The sequence below is a fragment of the Lepisosteus platostomus genome, chromosome 19, assembly GCF_059453375.1.
Source record: "Lepisosteus platostomus isolate fLepPlt1 chromosome 19, fLepPlt1.hap1, whole genome shotgun sequence".
NCBI classification, from domain to species: domain Eukaryota; kingdom Metazoa; phylum Chordata; class Actinopteri; order Semionotiformes; family Lepisosteidae; genus Lepisosteus; species Lepisosteus platostomus.
In genome coordinates, this window is record NC_142629.1 from 14,705,670 (window position 1) to 14,719,991 (window position 14,322).

The window sequence follows — 14,322 nt, forward strand, 5'->3', positions numbered from 1 at the left end:
CCGGGGTTTTTCAGGGCCAAGGGGGTACAGAACTCTGCACAAGAAATCAAAGAACAAAATCAAGGTTCAATCAACAATTTATTGAGCGAAAATGGCATACAAAAAGCATTACAATATGTTTGATGCACAAGCTTCGAAGTGAAAATGAACATGCATTTCAATTACAAAGTGTCAAAGCACGGCTACATTAACGCTAAATACTGTTACAAGTCAACAAAGTAAGAAAACATTTGCAAGCAACTTCATGTTAAAACAGAAACATACAGCACGTTACTGTTTCTCCGAGGCTTCTGTCGAGACAGCGACCGGAATGAAGACTGGAACTTCGTTGCAATTCCTGTAAAACAACAGAAATCAGTATTAACTTTCGTAACAAACAGGATCTCGAAATTATCCTAGCTATTTAGATCGAGTTTCTGAACTGATTCACACGTTCAAAAGACAAAGTAGCAATAAAGCGATTAGCCTGGTGCAACAGAGTGTTCCTGTTCAACAAGGTATTGAATCAGTTACATTTAAAGATAACATTTCAAGTGTGAATACCCAAAGCACAATACAGCTACCGTGTGCCGATTGCAGACTAACATTCTGTTTATGCTTTCCGTTTGGATAAGCACTCTTTTCCTGAAACAGTTTAGTTAACACAAATAATCCATCCATATCTTTATAGGCTCCGTTGTTTTAATTGTTGTGATGCAATTCGAAAGCCTAAACAGTTTCTGAATATTCTATTAGACGCATAAAAAAAACGAAATTGATTGTAGTTTAGCAGGAAATGATTTCTATAAACACCAGGCCTATAATATCGGTTCAAAACGATTTCTGCCCTGGAGAAATATAGTATCTCCTAGTTTGAGTCTTTTTTCGATGCGGTGCATTACATTTCCAAGAACAATTCTCGGGAGATACTTCAAAATGATACGTGTGAACGAATAAAAAGGTTTATACTTACATTGATAATTCCAGTAGCTGAGCCAAGCCCGTCCTGCCCGCAGACACCAAACTGGAAACACAAGAACACAAGTATTTAGACGATTATTTAAAGATAAATTAAACCAAGGTTTCTTAGTAGCAAACGGCGTTTTCACTAGGGCAGATAGCGCAAAATATATTTGAATGAGATACTTGTAAAGAAATGAATAAAATGTTCATACTTACGTTTAAACTCCCAATATTCAGTGCGAATCATGTCCTTCCCGAAGACACTAAACTGAAAACAGCTAAATTTACAATTTTAAGCCCATTAAAAGGTTAATTGCAAGCGACAATTATATCACGAATGTAAGAGCAAACTCTGGAAAATAACGAAAATCTTTACAAAGCTACTTTTCAAAGTACTTTCCAAACGCAGGTTTGGATGAATGCACACGCTTAGTTTTGTGAACAAAGGCGCATGAAAAATGCTATTTATCTCCCAACGAAAATACGTGTTTTACCCTTTTCTCATGTAAGGTTTATTCTACATAATTACCTTAAATTTTATCTACATTCAAATAAAGGAAAATAAAACATAATCATAAAAGATTGCGGAACAAACTCACTCAGCTCCGCTCTCTCCAGCAGAACCTGGCGCACAGGTGCGCGGGGCGTGGCCTGCGAGTGATGTCATGCGAGGGGGCGTGGCTACAGACTGATTGTGCAGGCAGCTTTTTTCTTAGCTACACCTGAGGAAGAAATCGAGCGTGGTTACAGAACCCCCCATTAGTTACTAGTTTCAAAATCTTTTGTTCCCCATAGCCCACTGAGTAATCACAGTTAGTGCATTTAATCCTTATTAGTATCTGAAAGCCGCATGATGTGAATGAAATAATTTAATTCTAATTAGTCATGCAGCTGATGTGTTCATGTAATACGTTAAAAGAACATGAGAAAGTTCAAATGAGAGGACAGTATTCGATCCATGTAGCCCTTTTGGTTACTGATATCAGTTTGCTTGGATAGTCTCATGTAGTCTCAAAAGTAAAGAGGCTGTTGGCTTCAACAAAATGGCTGGATTGCCTGTGCCACTCTCCCACAACTCTTTGTGTAAAGAACTTTTAAATACACTTTCCCATGACATCCTTTCATGCTTATCTTGGGTCATGTCAAAGTTGTCCACACTGTATAACTGCAACTTAATTTTTTTTAACTGGTGAGCTGCAGTAGCTACTTAACTCATTAGCATGATTTTCAATACTAGTTTACTGGACTGGAGTACATATTACATTCCAATAAATTCAAATTTCTTAACCTCAGTGCAACCCCTTTGCTAATCTTTAAACCCTACCCTAAGCATTACAAATGGATACAAGATCAGGAAAGCTGGAGTTTACAAAAGAGGAGGTGGAAGAATATTTGTTCGAACCCACAGTGACCCCAGAGACCAGGAGGAGCTGGAGGCGATGGCTTCACTTGTTAAACCAGACGGACCCACCAGTGCTTTTGAAGAGTTGGAACCTACCTGGCAGGAGATGAACCATTTCCTAAAAAGCTCTGGAGCAGGATCAGCGCCAGAGCCAAGTGGTGTCCAGGACAAGACTCCCAAGTACTGCGAGAGGCTCAGGCGGAGACTCTGGGAGCTGGTGAAAGCAGCAGAGAGGAAGAACTCAGTCAAGGAAAGCTGGCTGATTGCAAAGAGGTGTTTGAGGCCATGGGGGTAGTGGCTGCCACTATGGACAACATCTCAGGCTCAGAGTCTACAATTCGCTGATGTCTCTGTCCTCTCTGATCCCCTCTGAGATCAAGCCTCAGGTCCCTCACATCGCTGAGCTTTTCACTCGTGGTGTCCTGAGCTCAATGAGCTTCACCTCCAGCTCTCACCCTCTGGCTAGTCCTTTTCAGGGAGTAGCAGTGGAACGTCCTTGAATCGATCAATCCAGTTTGACCAGACGGACCCACCAGTGCTTTTGAAGAGTTGAAACCTCTTCAAGCAAATTTACAACTCTCTTCTTGTTTGAAACAAAGAGGAATACTAGTTGGATTGCACAAATGGGTTACACCTGTTTGTTTCACCTAACAATCACAATGATGAAACTAGTGATTGATGCTCGTTTTCCAGTAGCCTGAAGAAGAACGCTTCTCTGTTACTTGTAAAAAGTTGGGGAAAGACCTTTTTTCTTTTTCTTCATTTTCCCTAGGCTGAGAGTTTCCAGAGAATCAGTTGTTGCTGTTACAGCACTATCTTGGTTTCTTTCTACTTTGTTTCCCTCTTTCTTCTCTTCGGCTGTGACAGACCCAGGTGATGCATCTCTCTCTCAGGGTTTCAGATCTCTCTAACCTCAAAGTCTGTTTGGTGCAAGAATGTGGTAGCATTCTCTTTTGCTCTGACAAGAGCAGGTTTCCCCGGACATAAAGTTACAACACGCTTAACATTCCTGTGACAATGAAACTTTAAACAGGTTTTAGTATTTTATCATAATAATTCTTGCCTATTTATATGCATTTCTATAGTGTTTCCTTTAGGAATCAAACTATACATGCCGGTCACTATATGGTATACAAAAAATACATAGGTATCAATTTTAAGATGGGTTTAATTGTATTCTAATAGATTTAACTCTTGCTCACTGGACATTACAGTGTTTTTGACGGAGAGCTCTGGTGTTAACTGACAAAGTCTGCAGTAGAGCTGTTGATGTGAAAATGAGGTATTCCTCTGATACGTTACGAATCCCACAGGTACAACTGCTGCCTCTTTGAAAGCGACATGATGAAAAAGCAGAGATAAGATATGAGAGACTCCTGGTGTTCTATGAAAGTATCAGGGGAAATTCAGATGACGCACCAGAAATTGACTGTAACTCTCCTATCAGTTGTGGCCTGCCTGCTGTTACAATCAAATCAAGCACGAATACAAAATCCCAAAAGAAGTCACCTGTGTTTGCTGGCGTTTCCTAAGTTGCAAATATCTCATTGTGGCTTACTCTTCATTTGGCTCTCAGAGTGTTTGACTACATGGACTGAACCGGTATTCAACACCTGTCCTGTTTATTTACTCGGATGTTGAATCTACTGTCAGCTGTGTATCTCCTCGGGTTTCTGATTTCTGAAAGAGAGCTCTGAGTAAAGCTGTCTGTCTTGTAATTTTTCTTCACATCTGCATATTTTTCTGTGTACTGTATGTGTGCCTTTTCTCAACAATTGACCAAAAAAAAAAACCCTGACATAAATTCTTAAAGATTTCAGAATTTGCACATATAGCAGTGCTATATCAGATAGTATGATGATATGAACAAAGTTTATTCCATGCTGAAAAGAGAAGAAATGACCATAACCTTTACTTGTTTCTTTGCAGCCTACGCATGCTAACGCAGCTACCAACTTGAATTTCTAGTATGATGATAGTACTGATAATATTCTCAATCAAGAAACTTTCAATTGAAGGGGAGTTTTGCTCATTGTAATAAATATGCTCCACCAAGAACAAGGTGAGTCGGTTCTTGGGCTATCTTGTGCTGGTCCACTGTATGAAAAGATAGAAGATGTTGTGGTATTACAGATTATATTCTTTAATTCCAGTTTTGACCTTGTATCTATACTTCTGTACTGATATTTACAGTGGAAGATAAGCAAGAATAAGCTAAGAAATGTAATGAATTTCAAATGCCACCTTCAAAATGCTGCAAATACAAAATTTCTGCAATTTCCCTCACGGGATCAATAAAGTATCTATCTATCTAAACCTCTGAAATCCTCCGTATTTTGTAGTGATGAAGAATATCTGAGTGCAAAGATTAATCATAGACTATGTTATATGTCTGGGATGGATAATTTTGTTTTTTGACAGATGTTTGAGACGTACCAAGTGACTGAAGACAAAAGTGACTGTTTAGACAAAAATGATCCTTGTTTTCTGAGTAACGACAGCAGATATTATGTAAACTATATAGTATGTCTTGCGTTTACTATACATTTTGTTTCAGTAAAAAGGGGGAAATTACTTTTTTAAATTACTCAACTAATAACTAGCCTTTCAGACCCCTGGCACAGCTGTGTGCCCAGCAGCCCCTGAGGAAGCTCACTTCCTTCAGCAGTCTCCTGACCTTCTGCCTTCAGGAAGACGTTTTTGTCCACAGCCAGCGCAAGACGGATAGAAGGAAATTTAGCTTCATTCCAGAGACCTGAGGCTCACAAACAGTGACTGGAAATAATGTCTATTGGACAGAGCCTATCAAGAAAATGTGAATGTACTTTAATACCTTCCTAAATACTACACGCTGTTACTTTCAAACACTTTCGTGGTCCATTTGTTATTTTTTATATACCTTTTTCTCCTAGAATTTTTTTTTGCTGTTGTTATGCAATGAATGTTGCACTGCTTGCTGCTTAAATTGCTCCCCTGGGGACAAATAAAATATTTTAAATGTTATTTACAGTTAGTCTGCTTGGAAATGACACCTGGAACCGGAAAGATGATGATGCACAAAGCACGAAACAGGATTGTACAAGGAGAAAGGGCTGAGGCAGGCAGAAGGAGGAAATGACCCTTTTCAGCAAGTCCAGCCAGCGGTAGGAATGCACAAAAGTTTGTTTTCCTAAGACGAAAACAATAAAACTTGCTTTGGGGGGGGGAACATCCTATTTGTGTTTCTTTTTGTCTATTGCAAAATGATGGATTGCTCTACTCCTGCCTTGGCTGTATTAAAATACGGCAGCAGTCCAAGAACTTTCCAAGACTGTTTTTTTTTAACTTTCTAAAGAGGAAGGAAAGCAACACATGCTAATTTCGCCACAAGTTCACAAGCCAAGAACTTTTTTTTACAGAAGCAGTGCCCGTGCCGAGCATTTGTGCGTTCGACACTTGGTCCGGCTGTTTCGTGAAAGGTGGCCAGGTCAGGTGATTACCGATGTGCACTGGGCTTCACAGCTGCACATCTGAGCTTTCTTTCATTCAGTGAGGCATTGAACACGCACTGAAGGCTGGCCAGGAAAGTGAACACTGACAAGGACAGTAACAGCGCTGATCTGTACTGAGCACAATGTAGGGATGCAAGGAGTCACAGCACAGTTCAGTGAATGTTTAGGAGGAGTTGTAGTGCCCTGAATTACAGCAATATTTTGAACTACAAAAGGTTTTATAGTTCAGCTCCAGAAATTCCTGCTAATGTTATCCTGCCTTTCAGCTATTCCTGAGGTATCACACACAAGAGCAGGTGTCTGTTTAACAATTCTCTCAAGCTAGGTCAGGAGTACTGATCCCAGGCCAGAGTCAGATTTCTACATCTACAGCGGTGACTGTATAAATATATATAGCTTCTGCATCCTCAACCCAGTCCACCTATTAAATCAACCCTAAGTCAAGATACAGTATAAGTTCTCTTACAAGGGTCTTAAAAAGTTCCTGGAGGGCCCAGACTCTCTATATTTTGACTCTATACTGTATAATTGGCCTAATTATTTAGCAGCAACAGTAATTGCGTTACTTCTAGCTAGGCCCAGATGTGATTTATAGGTAACTACCTGTAATGAAGAGCATATCTTGTGCAATCAACAGTAAAAAACCTGAAGAAAAATCTGATATATATCTGTGCTTTACAACACAGCTTGAAAGAGCTGCTAGTGTCTCCTCTAGCTCACCTGTCACTACATTGGGAAACTGGGCTTGGAGGCTGTGTTCCAGAGGGATTTGCGCCACCTATGGGGTCCTCAAATGTCACAACTCTCCCTATTCTAATTTCCTAAAATTGTGATCTGATGAGATTCCATGCAGCCAAAACTTGTAGGACTGTGGAGTGGATTTGGGATTGATATTTTTTTCGAAGATGTGGAAAAAGACAACAGCATTCCAGCTGGGGAGCAAAAGTTCCAGCTGAAACGTCAGTTGAAGAAAGCTGGGCCACTCCCAATTCCCAGATCTCCCATCCATCCAGTTTCTAACTGCTTTATCCAGTACGGGCTCGGGGGAGTCGGGCCTAAGGCAGGGTACACCCTGGACAGGACGCCATTCCATTGCTGGGCAGAAGCACCAACACAAAGTCCCACACATCCACACGCCTAATTTTCCCATAAGCCAATTAACCTACCTGTGTTTGGACTGTGGAAGGAAACCAGAGCACCCGGGGGAGAATGTGCAAACTCCACACAGACAGCAGCCAGGGCCCCAGCACTGTGAGGCAGCTGTGCGAACCACTGTCCCACCATGCTGACCTCTCAGATCTTTATTTTTATTATTCCGTTCCCCTGCAATTGCAGAGATAATCCCGGAGTGAACTGCTCGTCCTTAAGACGCAGCTGCATACATACTGTACAAGAACGAAATTCTGGCGCTGAAATTCCTTCTGGCGCTGAAAGTTGTGCATGGAATTCTAAATGACAAGCACGCCGGAACAATTCATCCACTCACTCAGCCCACGTTTCAGGCTGGTGGGAGGAGACCCACAGATACACGACAGACAACTCCATGCAGTAGAGCACCTGGACCAGACTCAAACCCGGGACCCTACTCCACTGTCCCACACATTTGATCTTGAATATGAATTAAAAAAAAAAATACTTTCACCTTCTGGAGTGAGCTGTCCCGTTTGCATTCATCAGGTTTTTTTCGCCATGCATGTTTGGCAGGACATGAACAGTATTCTTGCACACACAGGTGAAAGCGGACACCGTCACCAAGTGGCCAGATATTTAATCTCCGGGAGGAAAATACTTCTTGGCTAATTTATCCTGTACGTTTACATTATCCTACTGTGTCGGGAGTAAATTTACTGTAGCTGCCTTTTAGAGGTCACAGGGATTTTCTGGCACTGTTCTTAATGAGCTGTATTCTTTTTGATTGGCTGTCAAATTACCATCTCCCTGCACCGCATTCACGAACACTGAACACACCCTGGGGGCCTGTACTGTTCAATCCATTGGCTTAATAAATACACTGGTTGCTCTGAAGAGATAGCTCCCTGATCAAGATCCAGATGGAATGAAATACAGTGCAATGTAATGCATTTGATTACTTCTTTATTCTTTTTCTAAAACCTGAAAAACCCGCGAAGCCGACTGCAACTTAACACTCAACTTAAATTGAGTTTTTGGTCATGAAAATGAAGGTTTGGAAACTTTGCAGCTCATTAGATTGTGGATGTAATGAACCTCAGATGAACTAAAGAACACTGAATCAACATTTTTTTGTTCGTTTTAGCTACCTTTGGAAATGTGAAAAGCCAGCTAACAGCAGCGAGTCATTGAAAATGACAAAGGCTGTCAGAAATGCTCTGTACAATTCAAGAAAAGCCCTACGCCAAATACAATACACCACTTTATACATCACAATTACAATATCTTTTGCTCTGAGACTGCTCAAAATGATTTGCCTTGAATAATTATTAGGCAAGGCAATTATATTCAACACCACATCTGCATTTTTATAAGAGCAAAAGGCATGTGTTCCACACAAACCATCAGCTTTGTAGAGAGCATTTGTGAAAATAATTTATGTAACTGCAATTGACCTGCTCAGAGGAAAAACGATCTTTGAGCCTGTCGCTTTCTATCGAGCAACACCTGCACTATTCTCTGGTGTATAGCTTACCTGGGCAAACAGGAACAAGTGGTGATGCTGTTATACAGTATTAATAACTGTCCAGAGACATGCCGGTTAGTTAAATGGCCTTGGTGTGAGTGTGGTGTCCTGTCCAGGGTATATCCTTGGTATAAATCTTGGTGAAACACTGACTGCTCATACTGTATGTAAATTGTACAACAATTTGAATGTAGACACAGAAAGCTGCTCTTCCCAAGCACACAGAGCTGCTTGCGAGATTCGAGATGTGTTTCCCAGAGCAGTGGAACCAAGACATATTCGCACGAATGGTTAATGGATACAGGAACCACAATAGAACTGAAACCTCCGAAAATCCACATGAAAAGCATTCTGACTGATGTTAATACAGATGAGATATGAACGGCTCCATTCAAACCAAGATTTTTATAGGTGAATGCTTTCACCTGAGGCTCCGATTCACGATTTTGAGATCTGAACATGTCTGAGCAAGACTCTGTGACTAGAAATAAGCAAAGTGAAAATGAGCAAAGTGAAAATGCTCATCACTCCTTTAAAACTCTCGATCTATGTCTTGTTTCTAAGATTAATAACTTGATAATTAGCGTTGGCTTCAAAAACCCTTGTTTTCGGGGAGCAGGTCACAACACACACACTTCTGTAACTCTTTGGACTTGCTGAAAATCCTTCCCACAAATCCAGTAAAAGGTTAGCGCTTGCATTTATACGAGTCATGACTACACCTGAAAATAATATTAGAGATCTATTTGAATTTTTAGACCCTTTAGAGCTTTAGTCTCTTCAATACAAGCTTTTCTGTTTGCTGACAGAACAGGCATCCTACTCGAAGATTCATCCCACCCTGAACCAAAATTGATACAGCCTCTGTCCATGTCAACCGTCTGGGCTTGGAACTGAAGCCATAATGACTTCAGCTCAGAATTCAGCTGAAGACCCAACTGAGCCAGCTGGGCAGATCTCCCCTGGTTAAAATTAGAATGCAGATCAGATCCCAGTACAGTTTTGCGGAGGGGAAATTATGACGGCAGCTCCTGCTGATGGCAATTTGAGTTATGGCACAAACAAGCCAGGACAGTAACTTGAGGTGCAACTTCAGATCCATGGTGCACAGAAACAGGGTACTGTAGACCACAATGTTACTGTGTACAGTGTGAATAGGCCAAGCTGGTGAGAGCAACTTGTGCTACTGTTTTGCACAGGGAAGCCAGTGGCAGACACTCAACGACTTCTTTAATAAACTTGTGCAATAACTGATGGCTTGCGTTTCGAGGGCTAGCAGCATGTTTTAGCACCGGCCACTACTGTTTTTCAGAGTCACCTGCAGGATTTCCACACAGCGTGTGGATTTTTTAACCGCAGGCTCTGCCATGAGGTTCACACTAGGAGAAATAACTCAGGAAAGGCACCCAACAAGTAAGACTCTATTCTTTACAGTGTATTACATTCACCATGGCATACTAGAATCACTGGAACTTTATGAATCGGTTGCAAGCTTGCATTTTGTAATTGCTGCTAAGTCATCTCACACTTTCAAACTTCCAGTGGAAACCTCTGGGGTCTTGCAACACACGGAGTGCAATATTTGCAGATTTGCAGGTGACAAAATGCAAGGACTACCTTAACGCATTTGGCGCATTAAGGCAGGTATTTCCATTGCATGCAAGTCTCAGGTTTATTTAGTTGGCATGACAGGGAAAGTCACGGAAAGAGGCAAAAAAAACTAATAAGAGCGAGTTAAAATAGGGAATGATCATGTTTCTGAATAAACACTACAGCAAAAGGATACCAGAACGATATTAAAAAAAGAAAGAAAAAGAAAATACAGAAAAGAGTGTTTCAGATTTCCTAATATTTAATGAAGTGAGGACTCTCTGACGAGCAATAAAGGGTTACAATAAAACTACCAGGAAAGAAAACATACCAGGCCTTTGAGAATACTTCAAAACTGTTTTGTCCATTCACTTTCAATGGTCTCTTAATCCTCAATTTAGTGTACGGAGGATCGGGGGAAAAAAAAAATAGAATATCAATCAGTGCACTGGTGATGTTACTTCAAAAGTAAATAGAAAAAAAAAAATCCCTATAGTTTTAACCATTATCCCTCTGGGCTTCAACCAGAAACAAAGAAAGCTTTGTGTATGTCAAACAATACTAGATGCTGATTTTTTTTTTTTAAAGGTCTTTTAGGGCTGTTTTTTTTTTTTTTTAATAAATCATACGACATAGAGTTCATAAATCTTCTTTACGCAGTAAGCCAGGGCGGCCAGCGCTATCGTGTTGTGGAGTCTCTTTCTGTGAATGTCATCCTTCCTCACCAGCACCACGGGGGTGGAGGAAGTGAGCGTATGGAGGGGCAGGCGGGACAGTTTCTGGCTGTCGTACTCCACTTGGTACTTGCAGCAGGGGTCGAACTGCCAGGAGATGCCGTAGAGCGCCGCGCAGGCCACGCTGACGGCCCCCGCCGGCAAGGCGATGTAGCGCGAGTACTCCAGCGGCAGGGACAGCGGGGTGAGCAGGCAGGCCACGCCGGACAGCACGGCGGTCTTGTGCAGGCAGTTGCCCACGGTGACCCAGCGCGCCGTCTCGTCCCCGATGCGGGTGGGCTCGATCACGATGTACTTGTACTGGGTCTCCAGAGCCTGCTCCAGCTCGTACTCAAACTGGTCCTGGGCATTCTCCCCGTTGTAGATCTCGTGGACGATGTAGCAGTCCGTAGTGGACATCACACCCCTGGAGAGGATTCAAAGGGGGGGGGGGGGGGGACGACAAAGGGGGAGTGATTAAAGATCAGAGTATTTTTACTTCCGATAGTTGATTTTTCCCATTTTCCTTGCAGATTGGCCAGCTTGCTGATGGATACACAAGCTGCTTGTATCACCTCCACACTGGGGCAGCTGCGCTGAACTGTCACAGCGTTTCAAAGGCTCACTCGCACACGAGCCAGTCTGATAATGTGCAAGAGACAAAGTCTTAATTAGAAAAGAAACTAGGAGCTAAAGAAGGTGAACAACGCTGTGCTGACACTGTTGTGCGCGGTTTTCCCCACTATTGTATTTTCCGGCTTCACAGATCAGCTGCCAAGTTCTTTTAATTGCTCGTCTGATGAGCTACGCTATCGAAACAAGATCGGAGAATGAAGACGAAACCCCTCCTCAGTGACCTCTCGGAAAAACAACCTGACTTCATAACGACAGAGACCACAGGTCCTCCATCAATTTGTTGTAAGCCCAGAAAAATCAATCAACACAGAAAGCTTAGTACTTCTTCAATTTTAGGACAGCCTGTTAAGGCATACCTTGTTTCTCCACTGTTATGCTTCGTGGGGGGGGGGGGGGAAACAGGGAAAAACACAATATATTTCATAATTAGATAATACATAATATTCACAGAGGTGAAACTAGAATCAGTTGGCGGTGTTCTGATTCTTGGAGCCTGGCAATAGTGAAAAACCTGTAAACGACGCTCTTTCAGACTAAAAGTGACGTCGCCGAAGCTGAAAAAACTTCAAATACATTAAAAAAAACGCAAATGTTTTTTTTTTTAATTCAGCATTCACAACAGAACTTTCAAAATGTGATTTTTTTTTAAGATCCTCAGGGGACAACCAAAGCATCACACAGAAATAAAAACGAAACGGTACCCACCCCATGAACGAACTTTCCGAACATTTATAGTAAAAGTATAAAAGTCCTTTAAGGGCTGTTCTGCAGATCATAAAAAGTTCCACAGCCTTGCAGCAACTCGACATCCATGAGTGGCCAGTTAATACAGTAAAAAGAAAAGCACATTCTTATGAGTACAAATTGCACTGCACATACAATTACACTTTTAACTAGGAGCACTGTGTACATACATAGCCAAAAAAATAAGCAATATCGAAATTCCCATCCCTGTAATGAGGATATTTAATAGAAATATGTAAATTTAATTTCAGAATATGAAAATAGTGTAAGATGCCTCTACAAAAAAAAAAAGCATATTTTCCCATTATTTCTGCCCCTCGCTGTGTATCGTTTGAATTACTACTGTCATTCACAGGGCAGACCTCATCACAGCTGGGTGAAAAGATTTCACTGCTGTACCGGAGCTAGATACAGAGCTCGCAATGAGGACACGACTTTAGACTAACCACTGCATGCTCTCAAACAAAGAGGAAAGATGAATCTTCACTTCAGTTTATTTTTCTTTAGGAAACACTGCTCAGTCGTCATTGCATCCGGGAGGCAAAAAAAATAAAAATAAATAAACGCTCACTAGCCGGACTTTGCAAATGGCGACAGTTTCTACTACTAGTGAAAATCGTGTCTTCCACTTCAGCGTGCTTTGCTGAATGAAATTTAGAGAATACGAGTCCCTGTGTGACATCAAAACTGGTATGGTAATATGTAATCACAACTTTGGTAGTGCATTTATTTTTATTCAACGTACAGCTGTCTTCGGCTATTCGAGGAGAGACGTAACACCCTAAATAATCGAAGCAATATACTTAGGAATACGATGCCACGTTTTGCTACTTACTATTTATTTGAACTTTACTCACTTCTAATTTATTTACAGTGGGCCAGATCAGAGTGACCAAGGTTCACTCAAGTGCAACGTTTGCATACAAAATGGCTCCAAATCCAATCAGCAGACATCACATACATTACAATATGAAGACAGAAACAGTTAAGTGAATCGTGAAGAATACATAAACTTAGTTTGGATTTACTTTCAACTCTGGTCTTGAGATCTCGGTTACAGTACACCGCTGATTACTTGCGGTTATCCAAAAAAAAAATAATACAATCAACCCATCAGCACCGTGAGAAGCTGTTCACACTGTGAAGATTTTTTTCTAATTAATGTCAGTACTAGGCTTGTTCGGATGCAGCGTTTGTGGGATTCTCGGCCGTACGAGAGTAGATAAAACCACCCTGCGACCTTCGCTTAACTCCCCCCCACAACAACACAGAAAATGTATGTTCCGCGGCTTCTTTTTTGTAACAGAAAAAAAAAATAACTTGTAAAATAACAGCACACTCGCTTCGTTAATACAGGATTTCGGGACAATATGAAGTCGTTCGATTAGCAAAAAAAGGTTATCGCGTCTCTGTGTCCGAGGAACAGAGTCAATAAGATGTAAACTTCTTATATTATTATAGAGTTCACTTCGCCAAACGTGCAATTGTGTTAATTTATGTTGCACCCGTTTTAACACACCCCACCATTTTCTTATCTTGTTCAACTACTTTCTGTAATCGCTGTAATTCCGAACATCGAGGTGTTGACAGTTTTTTTTCATAAATCATTGTGTTTGCATTTCTAATAAACACCTTATTAGATAGTCTCCACAATGCACTGTTTTTGTTTTGGGGGGAAGTGCTTTTTTATATTCTCGGGTCTGTTGAGATCTTTAATCGCGATCCTGGTCTCACAGCACACCTAACCAAAACAAGGCTTCACACGGCCATTAATGAAAGGATATTGACAACTGGCAACAAAAAATAACCCTTAAAAACAAAGGCGGAATACATAAATATTCTTTAAAACCGCCAGCGATGATCAAGGTGTTTAAATTTCGCTTGACGGCGAGAATGAAGCAGCACTGACCTCTCCCTGTTGACTGGGACACCGCGCCTCCTTCCCCACGCCGCCATCTTGGAGACTTAACACACTGCGGCTGTCATAACGTCAAGCAACGCAGCATGGGAATTGTAGTTCTTTTCAGGAAAGCCTTGTTTCCCTTAGCGACGCTGAAGCAGTGGTCTGGAAACTACAGCTCCTGTAGTCTATGGGGGTCCTGCTTTTGCAAGCAGACGTTCATGGGTATAGCTGTTTGCCGTTCGGTT

General features: G+C 41.4%; 1 protein-coding gene across 1 annotated transcript; it reads right to left on the bottom strand.

The window, feature by feature from the left end:
- Nucleotides 1–10,325: 10,325 nt before the first annotated feature.
- On the bottom strand, nucleotides 10,326–14,188 carry tmem11 (transmembrane protein 11). The gene is made up of 2 exons (XM_088612178.1): nucleotides 14,084–14,188; nucleotides 10,326–11,221 (listed from the first exon to the last, which is right to left on the bottom strand). Exons 1-2 carry the CDS (start codon nucleotides 14,128–14,130, stop codon nucleotides 10,705–10,707), a joined length of 564 nt encoding a protein of 187 aa, XP_088468304.1. The 5' UTR covers nucleotides 14,131–14,188; the 3' UTR covers nucleotides 10,326–10,704.
- Between the last annotated feature and the right edge of the window lie 134 nt (nucleotides 14,189–14,322).